This window comes from Mus caroli, chromosome 15 (genome assembly GCF_900094665.2).
Source record: "Mus caroli chromosome 15, CAROLI_EIJ_v1.1, whole genome shotgun sequence".
Classification (NCBI taxonomy): Eukaryota; Metazoa; Chordata; class Mammalia; order Rodentia; family Muridae; genus Mus; species Mus caroli.
Window position 1 is genome coordinate 58,632,967 of NC_034584.1, and position 13,663 is coordinate 58,646,629.

A 13,663-nucleotide genomic window follows, 5' to 3' on the forward strand; every position below is an offset into this window, starting at 1 on the left:
GAGAGAGAGAGAGAGAGAGAGAGAGAGAGAGAGAGAGAGAGAGAGAGAGGAGAGAGAAGGCAATCACTATAATAGAATGGTAAGTTCAGAAGTAAATACCTTATATGGATGTATTTACTTAGTTTTTATAACTTTTCAGTAAGAATTACTTTTATCCTTATTTTGTATTTGTGGAATCTGAGGTCTAGAGACAAAACTTTGCTATCATAAAGCATGACGACCCTTTTCTTAGAGCTTAAAAATGTCAGTGAATGCTGTGGTCCTGAGACTTGAAGCTTAGATGTTCAAGTATAGAGAGTTGACTTAGAGTGATGGGGGCCACAGATTAGCATACCATGAACACTGGCTTCATGCCAGATACATGCCAGGAGCTAGCACTTGCCAATTAAACAGACCGCAAGGTATTCATTTTCCCATTTCACAGATGAGGAAACCAACAAGAGAAATTGATTGGAAGTGAAATCCAGCTTAGACCAGCTTTGACTATCTGCATCTTAGCTTTCCTTTCCCCTTAGTTTTGGGGCACTCTATACACTCTTCAAAGCAAAAAGTTCTTAGGAAGCTAGGACCATAGCACACAGAATCTCATCCATTGAGGAGGAGCCAGGTTGTGTGGGCTTCCTCACCCATCCTTGAACATCCCCAGGAAGAGTCTGTTTTCTCCTCCTCTAACTAGGATAAAGAATAATGAAGGAAGCTATAGTATAAGTGACAGCACCAAGCTATTATAATTGAGTTCAAAGAGAAAAAAAGGACAGGAAGGAGTGAGGAAGCAAGCAAGGCAGAAAAGGTAAGATCATGATTGAGCAGGCTACTCTCTGAATACTAGCTTTATTATAACATGGTAGCATTAGCAGCTTCTCTTTCACAGGGCTACATGGAGGATTCAATCAATGGTTCTCAGGCCAATTCTTAGGCCCAGGGAGACCACCTAGAGCCTTTTCTCATCTTACACATTGGAGAGCTCTCTGAGTAAGCCACCTTTTAGAGAACAAGTTTACCTGTGGTCCTCTTAATATGGGATTAATTAGAGTCTCCCAGGGCTACAAGATATTGCCTTTCCTGACATGAGATCTCTACTCTAATATGTACAGATCTAGACTAACAGATCCTATAGACTGACCTGAAAGCCCATGGATCAGTAAGTGGCTCTGTGGCAAGGGAGGGCTAAACATGCATGGTGATGACAGGCATCCTAATGAAATGTCTTCAGACCCAGAGGTCCTCTGGAAACTCTCCCTACTACTTTGACTTAAGTTTAGCTGTAGTTTTTTGTATTTGTTTTCTTTTCCTATTTTCTTTATTCTTCTTTATATATTTTCTATTTTCCTTCCTTCTTTACTTTCTCCTTTTCTTCTCTTTGTTTCTTTCTTTCCTTTTCCCTCCCTCCCTCCCTCCCTCCCTCCTTCCTTCCTTCCTTCCTTCCTTCCTTCCTTCCTTCCTTCCTTCCTTCCTTCCTCCCTTTGTTCCTTTCTCCCCTTCTTCCTTCCCTCCCTCCCTTCCCTTTAACACTCCTGGAGCAGTAAGTCTATTCAATCACAGAGACCCTGGCACATTCTTCTACAGGATTTGATAGGTGATTTTGGATGATGAACTTATCAGGCTAGAAAGAGACAAAGAAATAGATCAATGGATAGTAGACAAGGTGGGAAAGGAAAGAAGGAAGGAAGAAGAATGGAGATAAAAGTAGGGAAGGGTAGTTAAGGGAAAGATGCAGAAGACAGAGCATGAAAGAGGACAGAGAAGCAGAGGGCATGGGGGAAGGAGAAGATGGAAAGGGAAGAAAAAAGGAAGGAGGAAGAGGCAGAAGGAACAAGAGTTCTGGGGTAGTCTCTAAGACCTTTTGGTCAGTGCATGTCCCTGAGCTGGTGGAGATGTTCACCTCTCACCACTGGGAGCTTGCAAATAAATACCTCTGGGTAGGAGCAGATATCTGTAAACACAGCTGAGGAATTGAAAGTCAGGTTCTTCAAGGGTATCGACTTGTCAAAATCACACCACAGCTGCGGATTAAAAAAAAAAAAAGAAGAAGAAAAACAACAACAAAAAACAAAAAGACACAGGAACAACAGTCAGTGTGAGTGTTGGGAGTGGATCATTGTGCTAACTGCTGCTGGCTTTCAGCCAAAAGCCAAGGGCAGGAGGGACTAGAGGGGCTTGCCTGCCAAGAGGAGGCACTGGATCAGAAAAAGCTTTTACAAGCTAGTCACGAAACTAGGTTAAGATGGCTGTTTGCCCTGTCACTTTGGGACACTGGATTGTGTTTGTGGGGCACAGAAAAGAGTTGAATAGTGGGGGAAGAGGCCTGGGTGATTTCATTGCCTGTCTCCAGATCCAAAGTTGGGAGAGTTTAAGGGACCTGAATGGACACATTTTCTTGAAAGGCTCTTAAGGCTGGAGTGCTGTGCATCTTCCAGGGCAGATGTTTCTGTTGGAGGCATTCCAGTGTCACAACTGCCAGGTGTAAACCTTCTCTGTGCCAAACACTTTATTCAAAAAGCCCACAATCCTCTTGGGAGGTGCCTGCTGTTGTTATCCCCAGTTTACAACTGAGAAATATGAGACTCTGAGAAGTAAAGTAACTTGACCAGGGCCGCCACTCCGGTGATGTGTAGAGCTGAGAATCGAGCGCCAGTCTATCTGACTCCAAAGCCTCCTAGCCTCCTGCTACACCCGTGACGTAGTGATCTCAACCTAAAGCCATCTGAGTCTTTTCCAAATGCTGTCCCCCAGCAAATCTACCTCATTAAGAATTCAAATCCTGGCTACCACTTCATTTCATGTGGATCAGCAACTTCTATGCATGCATCTATTTCAATCAACTCACATTTATACAACACTCATCAGATGACCACGTCATGGCATGATGGTTTTTCATTTATCTGTCCCTTTGACTCTCTTATAACAAGGTCAACTATAGAGCTTAAACAGTGAGCTAGAGGCAGTCTGAATCTCCAAGTCGATGACAACAACTGGAAAAGTATACAGTTTGGGTCACTGAATGCTCAGGAACCCAAAGGCACAATGATACTTTTATCCACAAGATGATGCTTCAAATAAACTGTTTCTACATGCCAAGGTTATGACCAGGGTTAGATCAAGCATTTTTTGAAACCTAGCTGCCTGGGCCACAGACAACACGGACTGTACACGTACAGAAAATACCTGTTACTCTTATGGTCTGACTATACAGAGAAAATGAAGCCATTGAAATGTGGGTCATCAAATTAAAAACAACCATGTATATTATGGCAGTTGGAGTTTCATCTGAGTTCTATGTGCCCCAACACATAGGAGCCTTTAGAAGGTCATTGACAAAACAGTCAACCTTTCTGAAATGCAGTTTCCTCATCTGTCAAATGTGGAGAATAATACCCACCTGTTGTACATAGTAGGTACTCAATAAGTGATAGCTCTTTCAGTTTCATTTCTCCATAGTCCCTTCTTCCCAGAGATATATTTTACCATATTAGATGAGCATGGGTCATGGAGTCAGACAGACCTTATTAGTAAGTTATTTCATATCTCTGAGCCTCAGTTGCTTCAGCCGTAAAGTGGGGATAAATGAGACTTACCTCATAGGGTTTATGTGGGTTATTAAGTATGAAAAAGATGTGACAGTGTTCCTTCAGTGCATGGCACATAGCACGTAAATCCTGGTACTTAATACATAAATGACAATTTTATTTACCATTATAAATTATTGGCCACTGTCAATATAGAAACTGAAGGCCTACAAAGGTCCTTTGGAACAATTCACCTCCCCTGTTGGGTTAACGGTAGCTTCCCCATAGCAAAACACATAGGTCTGATGGGGGTCATTGTTTTGTTCCTGAACTTGGGGCTGACTGGAACATAATAATAAGGTACCAAGGCAGGGCAGTGCAAGAAGTTGCTGGTTCTCTAAGCTCTTGATTCTGGACTCTATAGTAGACACCACAGGGCTGAGGGGCTTGGTGGATGCTTACAATATTTAGGACAGCTCCCAGGAAGTTGATCAAGATGGAAGCAAAGATGATGACGTTGCGGGCCAGATAGGTCTCATTAATCCAACAGCAGGTTTTGCGGAGGATGAGGGGCAGACACTTATAGTCTTCTGCTGTGGTGATGAGGACCAGGGCAGAGTGCAGCATGATCAGGATGGAGAACTGGATAGTCATAGGCATCAGCCTGCAGAAAACACAGAATGTGAGTCATATGGGCACAGTCCACCCCATCCCCACCCAACGGCCCTGGCAACCTTGCTAGAGTTCTTTCTTCACCCTTCACCACCCTCTGTACAGTTCCTATGTAAGAAACGTTCGTTTTCCCCTTCTTTTCTCCCCTTATCTTTCACCCTTCCTTCCTTCCTTCCTTCCTTCCTTCCTTCCTTCCTTCCTTCCTTCCTTCCTTCCTTCCTTCCTTNTCCTTCCTTCCTTCCTTCCTTCCTTCCTTCCTTCCTTCCTTCCTTCCTTCCTGTCTTTTTTGCTGCTTTATTTCTTTCAACTATCTATCTATCTATCTATCTATCTATCTATCTATCTATCTATCTATCATCTATCTATCTCTATCCATCGTTCTAGTATGAGTATTTATGTGTGGTATACATGAAGTTTGTATGTTCATTTTCATGCTTGTATGTGCAAATGTGTGGTATGTGGTTATAGATGTCTGCATATGTGTGTGGAGGGCAGAGGCTGAAATCAGATGTCTTCCTTGACCACTTTCTACCTATGTATTGCAAATCTCTGCCTTACCTATTCACTTATTCCAAGTAGCTAGGTTGCTCTGGGAATGGCTTGCTTCTGCTTCTTCCCACTGAGTGCTAGAATTATGGTGTCTTGCCATTCCCAGCTGGCATTTGCCATTGCTGGGGATCTGAACTTGTCTTCACTCATACTTGCATGGTAACTACTTTACCCTCTGTGCAACATCCCCTTTTATAGGCTATCTGCTGCTAAGATACTACACCATAGTGTTTCATCAGTCATTACTCTAGCTGTGGGAGATGCCCACCATATCCTTTTCCCTTTCATGGTGGGTTTTATGATTCTTTCTTTCTCATTCTATGCTCCTACTCATAAATCAACTTAGTATTCAGTTGGGTTAATGATTACTATGGTTTGCATGGAACATATTTTCTGTCATTAGATCTATAGGTAGGAGGTGTAGTTTAGGGAAAGAGTAAGTGTTCACTCTTAAGTTGTCAACAGTTCTTCTAAGTTTATACCATAGGTCCAAGATCTCATGAGACCTTTGTCCAACAGGGGAGCCTGTGTCTATTGCAAACTCTACAAGGTGTCAAGATGTTGCCATCATCAGAAGAATCTATTGGTAATTTTCTGTCTTGGGAAGCATTTTCTATCACTTTCTCTCCTTGTCAACAATTCATCACCAAGAATGAATACTGTCCTTGGGGCTGGATCCCTTGTCCTCTGTTTTATGGCTGTTTGTGATCTCTTCTATTCTTACTTCCCAGCCAGCAAATTGTTGTAAGTTATTAAAGGGTGCTTTTATAGAAGTGGCCAGAGAGTTTCTGTTTTCTACTAAAATTGTCTACTTTAAGATCTTCCATATGCTAGTACTTTGTACAACTGTGTTTTCTGACTCTATCTCTTACCCTCTTTCTGCCTGAATGATGACTGATCTCTATGTGTCAGCACTATGCCCGCCCCCCTTTTTTCCCCTCCCGACAAGTGTTTAAAGCTCACAGGGAGGTAGTTATCATGGGTAATTCAGTTGATGAGTGTTGAAGCTAGAACTTAAAGTCCTTGCTGCTATTCTAATCACTTTGGAGAGTGATGTGCTCCTGTTTCCTTTGACTTCTGAGGTTTATAATGATATGTATTTTTCAATAAGTTTTCTTCTCATGCATAGAGTAGATACCAGAACCAAATCATATCTTCAATACTACCTAGGGGATTGTAACCTAGAGAATATGGATATAAAAATGACAAGATATCATGATATGCTGTGATCCATAACAAGTCATAAACAGCTATCATTTGGAAAGCAAGAAAGGTAACCCAGGGAGGCTTCAAAAAGTCGTTAATATTTGAGCTTGTCCATGTAGGATAGATTTTTTTCTTGTAGTGTAGGCACAATCAAGAATATTATCAAGAATATTATCAAGGTAGCAGAAGAACAGAGCTGCCAGTGTGTTTGGAGTTTGCTAATGACCTGTCTTAGTTGGGCTCATTATTGCTGTAATAAAACACCATGACCAAAAGTAAGTTGGGGAGGGTTTATTTGCTTTATCCTTCCACATCACTGTCCATCACTGGAGGAAGTCAGGGCAGGAACTCATACAAGGCAGTAACCTCAAGGTAAGAGCTTATACAGAGGCCATGCAGGGATGCTGCTTACTGCCTTGCTCATCATAGCTTGATCAGTTGGATAGAACCCAGGAACAGCAGCTTAGGGAATGGTGCCACCCACAATGGGACAGGCCCTTCCCCATCAATCACTAATTAAGAAAATTAAGATTGCTTATAGCCAGATCTTTTGAAGGCATTTCCTCAAATGTGATTTCTATCTCTCGAATGAGTCTAGCCTGTATCAAGTTGGTATAAAACCTGCCATCTGAAGTTGCAAGGCTGTGAAGCTGGACAGAAGTTGCTGTGCAGAAGAAGCTCATAGGGAAGGTCCTCTAGTCAGACATGTCTATTTGAAAACCAACTGAAGAATTGCGTAGGAGAAGATCTGGACAGTGAAGACAGGACTCAGCAATGGAAGCATGCACGGAAGTAAGGTTCAGGGAAAGCTGTGGGGACAATATCCTTAGTACTATGTGGGTCTGCATAGGGCCATGAAACACGGGATGACATTGACTTAATCATCTTAACTGGGTAAGCATAGGAAATGCAATGATTAGAGGAAAGTTAAACATTTGGTATATGTTTGCAAATATGTTGGAATGTGGTCAGCTACACTTGCCATGGTATCTGGTGGGGGACGAGGTGCGACAAGAAATTTACAGAAAGGGAGTAACCAGAAACATCAGCTCTCTCTGTTACTAGACTTGGGATTATAGTCAGTGTTCAAATAAGCTACCCCTTCTCCATAAGCCAATCAAATCAGCTACATTAACAATGAAATGTAGAAAACTATTCAATGTGGCCACACAGGGAAGAGACCTACTGACCCCTACCCCCAGCCTAAGTCCGTCTTTGGAGTCTAAAAAGTAAGGCTGAAGTTTAAGTGAGGGTCAGAGTTAATATATGTAAGCTGCCATCATTGTCTTTGTCTGGGAGATGCCTTCCATGGCTCAGGCTTTATGCTGTCTCTTCCAGCGTTAGGTTCCTGGGGAAATTCTGCTCTCTTGGGGTCCAATATTTCAGTATTCTCATCTCCAAAGGTGGGGATCCAAAAGTCTCTGCACAATATTTTTTGTGCTTGCTGGACTGCTTGCACTTTTATATGATTAATGAAGAAGAAGGCTGGGAAATGATAGTATGGCAGCCTTGGCTATTTCTTAGAATTTTAAAAATTATACTTTTGAGTTTATGGATCTCCTTTACAAGGAATTTCCATAGGAATTCTAGATAGGTACAGCAGACTTGTGGAGCAGCAAGTTTCTTGAGAGCTCGAGGCACATGGTGCTTCCCCTGCCAATGGGCTGAAGAGACACTTCCGAGAAGAATATGGTGCTCATTCACACCCAGCAAAGACATATGAAGAATGCCGGTGGATCACTTTGTCAGGTGACTCCTCAAGAGAAGAAGCTGAGTGCTCAGCTAGCTTGTCTCAATGAGATGATGTAGCTGCTGAGATTAAGCATGAGCTGTGTCCCAGGGTGACAGAGACATAAACTGAGAAGAGCAAGTGTTACAGATGCCCAGGAAATCAAAGTCTTAAGTGACAACTACTGCAGGGTCTATTTAGGAACAGGAAGAATGGCTCTTGGCTTTGTAGTCTGGGCTGTATAATCCTGCCTGACTATACTAGTACTGCTTCTGCAGGGACTTTAATGGGGTATGCCTATTCATTCTATAGGATTAAGCTTTACTTTCATGTTCTGCCATGACCCAAGAAATATATATGCATGTACAGGTGTTCAGTGAACAGTTATTGACATGGGTGTTCTGGGTATATAGTGAATGACCTTGCTATCTTCAACAGCACATTAGACAAAGGACTTTCTGCCCCTGGTCCCAAGTGTGGCATGTATGCTTGTGTTCTCTTCAGAGAAGGGCAATGTTCTCCTTTCACACTGATGGTCATGTCGTACACGTGTTTCCCTGTATCAGAACAGAGGTCTTGCACTGGAGTTTGAAGACAGTTCTCAGGGAGAGAGCAAACCTACAGACCACATGGTTTCTTGGCTTCGTCTCTCCCAGCTGTCAGCACAGATTTGCATAGTCTTTTGTTCGGAAATCTATACAGGCAATGCTTTGGGATTCATTTCACTATTGTGCTTTGCATTCAGAGGGCAGGCAGTCAGGAGGGCACTTTGAAGATTATAGGTAAGGGTTTTCACAGAAAGCCACCTAGATGTGCAAATGTCCTAAGTGATATTGTTATGGATTTGCTGAGTAAGGGGAAATGACTTGAAAGATGGGCAGAGTCGTTCTGGCATGAGACAAAAACCTCCTGTGTTTGAACTTGTTTCAAAATGAGAACCTGTGCCTCTCAGCCTCCAAGGAGTTAACTAGATATTCTGAGCATCATTTAAAAAAACCTACAAAAATGGATTTTTTTTTTAGCTGTATTTTAAAGAAGTCTCTAAGGTTAAATAGAGTAATAAAAGCAGGCAACAGACACATTCTATTTCTCTTTGTGGTGAAGTTTTTTGGATATTAAAGGTATTTAAAGATATGTAAGAAGAGTATTGACAATAGGACAGGCTTTTTCAGCTGGGAACTGGAGCTATGTATAAAATTCCTCTGAGAGTCTTTGCTCCAGCCCCTCAGTACTCACTTGTTTCTGCACACATAAACATTATAGCATCAGACTGCAAATTCCATCTAATTATAGAGCCATTCAGGCATCCAGGGGTTCTGAATTTGCTTTTGTATTGTTGCTGAATATGAGGCAAGGAAACCTTTCATTTCTGAAACCGAGTCTCAAAGAGAATGACAAGGGATTTGTAAACAGCTCTATCTGAGTCCTCTCTAGAATTAAGGTCTAATTATTCTCTGAAGTCTGCATTTAAAATACAGATTGGGTTGGTAGTACACTGTGACATTTGCTGGAGAGGCCAGATCAGTGCAGAGGAGTGAATGACCCACAGCAGCCTGTAGTTCAGTAGGGTTCAGAACCTTAGATCAAACGCAAAGAGTACACTTGTATGACACTTCAGAATCTGCAAAGAGCTGGTGGCACGTTTGATACTGAGGCAACTCAGAGTGGTCAGCATTCTTAGCTCTTTCAAAAGATGTGTATTATGTGGTTAGGGAAGTCGAAAGGAGCCTGAATCCCCCCAAATGGACATGGTTGATTTACATGTGGCAGTCCTCAGAATGGGACACTATTATGCTCATTCTTGATACTATCTTTAAAATATCTATTTTGTTTTTAATTGTGTGTGTGTGTGTGTGTGTGTGTGTGTACATGGTGCAGGTAAAACTCCAGAAGAGAGCTTTAGAGATCCCTTGGAGCTGGAGTCACAGGTGATTGAGAGTTGCCCAACATAGGTGCTGGGGGCCAACTTTGAGTCTTATGCAAATGCAGTATGTGTTCCTCCCTGCTAAGCAGACGTTCTACCCCTCATAATCTCCATTCTGTAGATGAGGAAACTTAAGTGTCAAAGAAGCTAAATACCAAGTATAATACAGATTGATGTTTCATTGAAAATGGTCAAATCAATAATTTCCAATCTTCCTACTCTTCCTCTCTAGCTCAATGTTTTCTTTCCCTCCCTCCCCCTCTCTAGTTTTTTTCTTTCTTTATATTTCATTAAAAGAATACACACAGTTTCTATATTCTTAAAAGGCATTTAAAGATATTTTCTAGTCTTTCTTTAGTTTATCTTTCTGGGAAAGGAACATCTGGGAACATGCAAGCACTAAAACAAAGATCTGGGCTAGTACAGTCTGCCTTTGCCAGGGTCTATTAATTTTTTTCTTCAAGGACAAGGCTGTGGCCATATGAGAAAAGATTACTTCATCTCTTAAAATAATCATTACATAAGTATAAAGGAGTAGTGCCCATTGTGTGCCATCGCAAAGCATCAATCAGTAGCAACATCTGTTGGAGGGAAACCAGCACACACTAAAGGAAGCTTTGCTGTCTTAAAGGTGAGTGAGCCATTCACTTCTCACAGTATGAGGGATTCCTGGTAAGAGGTCAGTTTGGCAATCTTTTCCATGGTCATGTATTCCTAGTCACTAAAAAATTGAGGTGATAATGGTGGCTGTATTGCAGTTATAAGATGCATTTGGAAGCCAAGATCAGGGACTCCTTCTGTTCAGCTGCTGAGAAAGTTCCAGGTGTTTTCTCCAATCTAAGAAGACAGGATATCAAACCTGGCTTCCTTTCCTGCTCTTTCTCAGGTCTTTCCATCAGATGATGTGGTTGTGTCTCCTATTTGTGCTGATCCCATTCTTTGAGGTACAGTTTCTTACCCATTAATTAACTCACTAGGGATTGGAAGATGGTGCTTTTTTTTGGTATATCATTTACTTTTTTTTTTTTTTAAAGCTGGAATACTTTATATGATGTTTCTTCTCTTTGGTTGTGTGGTTTATTTTTGTGGTACAGTTTGTATAGAGGAGATGGAAAGTGTTTCTCATTTTGCATCTGCTTCTGCTTTTAAAATACATTGTGAACTTACAAAACTCAATCAATGTAATTTCTAGGCTTTTATTGAAGTTCTAGGCTTAGTAGTTATTCATTCTAATGCTAGAACTCCCCCATCTTATGACATTGGTAGCCTTTTAAGAGACTTTTGATGCCTTCTAATATGACTCTAACAATGTCTAAAGTTTTGTTTTGTTTTGTTTTGTTTTCAGAGCAAAGTATTCCGGTCTTATTTATCAGTCAGGGTTCTCCAGAAGAAGAGAAAAAAATTAAGTGATTGTAATAGGAGTTTCATTAGATTGCCTTACAGTAGGTGTGGTGGTTTGAATATGCTTGGCTCATGGGAAGTGACACTATTAGGAGGTGTGGCCTTATTAGAGGAAGTTGTTCTATTGGAGGCCTTGTTGGAGGACGTGTGTCACTGTGGAGGTAGACTCTGGAGGTCTCCTCCTATGCTCAGGCTCCACCCAATGCTGAAGAGAGACCCTCCTCCTGGATAGTTGCCTGCTGGCTGCCTTCCAATCAAGAGGTAGAACTCTTGGATCCTCCAGCACTGTGTCTGTTTGGATATTGCCATGTTTCCTGCCACGATGATAATGGACTGAACCTCTGAAACTGTAAGTCATCCCTAATTAAAGCTTTCCCTTATAATATTTGCCTTGGTCATGGTGTCTATTCACAGCAATGGAAACCCTAACTCAGACAATAAGCAAGGGTGGACTGTTCCACAGTGGATCTTTATGTATTGGAAAACCAGTGTAATCATTATCTGCTTAACCAATGAACTGTTCAGAATAATAGGAATCAATGGTGCAGTCCTGGATAGGGGTTAGCCTGGGATACCCTAAAAAGTTCAAGTTCATGTTCAAAGACTAGAGAATCTGGGGTCTAAGATCCATAGCAGCAGGAATAAACACACCACTCTACAACAATCAAAGATATGGTAATATGAGTTGGCTCTTTCTGCTTTTCATTTGATGTGGCTCACAGTATTGTCTATTAGATGGTGTGGCTTATATTCAGCGTGAATCTTCTCTAGTCATTCTGCCAACCCACATGCCAGTCATCTCAGGAAACACTCTCATAGACACACCAAGAAAAGTGCTTTTCTAATTTCCTTTAAATTGATGTCTTTAAAACAAATCAATAGACAAACAATATCACCGTCACAAGGCTTGCCTTGTATAGTTCCTGCCATAGCCTTTGTTAGGAATACTTGCTCTGGAACTAGACATTCTGTGTTTGAACTAAAGCTATAATATTTCAAATGAGAAACCCATTTCAGCACTCTGAGCCTTAAGCCTCTCTCAAGCTCATCACAGAGAGTTTTTGAGTTTTTATATTTAAAGTGTTTTTAAGTGACTGGTCAACATGTGTTTGTAGTGTTGACTTTCAAATTTGCTGACCTAGAAGTGATACTATACGTATGAAGGAATCATGTGAACAAACAATCAAGGGATTGAGACTCTTATAATTTAATGCTTTCTGAAATCATGGGTGCAATGTTCAATGGGAATACAGACTATTCCAGTTTGGCTATTATTAATATTGGGAAAGATTTTAGCTTAGGCAGAGTGTTAAGAATATTATGCATAGTAAGGTAATCCAAGTAGACACAGAATTGTTAAGCACCTGGGTCTACGTTGTGGACCCAGTCATGTTAAACTCTCAACCTTTGAACAGATCAGATGGATGGCTCCAGGTAAGGGCTCATCACCTCACAGAGATGTTTTCAGCTGCTATCTTAGTCCTTTTGTACTTACCTCGAAGAAGGAAGCAAACTTTGAATTGCAGTGATAAACAGAAGAACGATAAATGCACAGACCAAGTTTGACTTGAATACTTCATCCCTCATTTGAGAATACTGTAATTTTAAAAAAGTAGAATCAGTTGCTTTGTAGCAGAGTTTAAGTTTTGGAGGAGATAAATTTCATTAATTTGAGGTTAAGAAAAACAAAGACACAAACAACTAAACAAACAAACAAACAAACAAAAAACAGCAAAAAGCAACAATGCAGTATCTTTTTGAAAAAATTACCAGGAAGCTGTTTCATCAAAAATCTACACACAGGGCAGGCTATTCATCCCTCCCACAAAGTTTCCTCTGAAATGCCAGGAATTAATATATCCCTTCTCTAGTAAGGAGCCTGCAAGGGTTCATGAGCATATCCAGCTTCTGTCCCATGAGATTCTATCACTTTAACAGAGCAGAAGAGCCCTCATCATGAACACTGCAGATCAAACTCAGGTGGGCTTCTCTCATTAGCAAAGTGAAGTTACTTAAGGACAGTGCTCTATTGATAGGCGTTGGACATGGGAAAACATTTTACCAGTGAATCTTTCTACTTTCTTTTAAATAAGAACCATGGAGAATAACGTCACAGAACCTTAGAGTTTAAAGAAGCCCACAAGATCTCCAGTGCTGTAGCATCTTGTCTTACTGAAGACAAATCAAGGCAGATAGGCCAATATGCTGCACACCTTTCTCTTGTCCATTCTAGGCAGCCATGGGGAGTGGTGGTAACACTATTTGATTACATAGAGTGCTCATTAATGTCGTAGTTGACCTAAAAGCTCCTCAAAGGTCAGAGATTTGTATTTGCCTCACACCTGCCTCATCTCCTGAACCCCTGTAGAGTCACTAAGCCATGTAAGAACACTTTAGAAGGAGGCACAGAGGGTTTAAAATAGGTGGAAGACATTAGAATATGGTTTATCCAAATCTCTCATTTTTTCCCTACTGACAGAGATTTAGTGAATTGCTGTAGACCTCATAGAATTTAGATTGTCTTATTTTGGGATGAGGGAGGAGGCGCAAAGCTAAGCCTGCCACTATAACTTCTTAATCCTGTTTTTTGAATTTCAGGGTCACTTCACCCAGATAGCCGATCATTCTCTCTCTCTCTCTCTCTCTCTCTCTCTCTCTCTCTCTCTCTCTCTCTCT

General features: G+C 41.2%; 1 protein-coding gene across 3 annotated transcripts in view; it reads right to left on the reverse strand.

Moving 5' to 3' along the window:
* Window positions 1-13,663, reverse strand: part of Adcy8 (adenylate cyclase 8) — a 219,163-nt gene that overhangs the window by 43,168 nt on the left and 162,332 nt on the right. For 2 of the 3 annotated variants that reach the window (XM_021183269.2, XM_021183267.2), the window contains 3 exons: window positions 12,483-12,583; window positions 3,969-4,170; window positions 1,914-2,003 (listed from right to left, as the gene is read on the reverse strand). In XM_021183269.2, the coding sequence (XP_021038928.1) occupies window positions 1,914-2,003; window positions 3,969-4,170; window positions 12,483-12,583 (393 nt within the window). The remainder of the gene's footprint in view (window positions 1-1,913; window positions 2,004-3,968; window positions 4,171-12,482; window positions 12,584-13,663) is intronic. The other variant, XM_021183268.2, reaches the window with a different exon arrangement.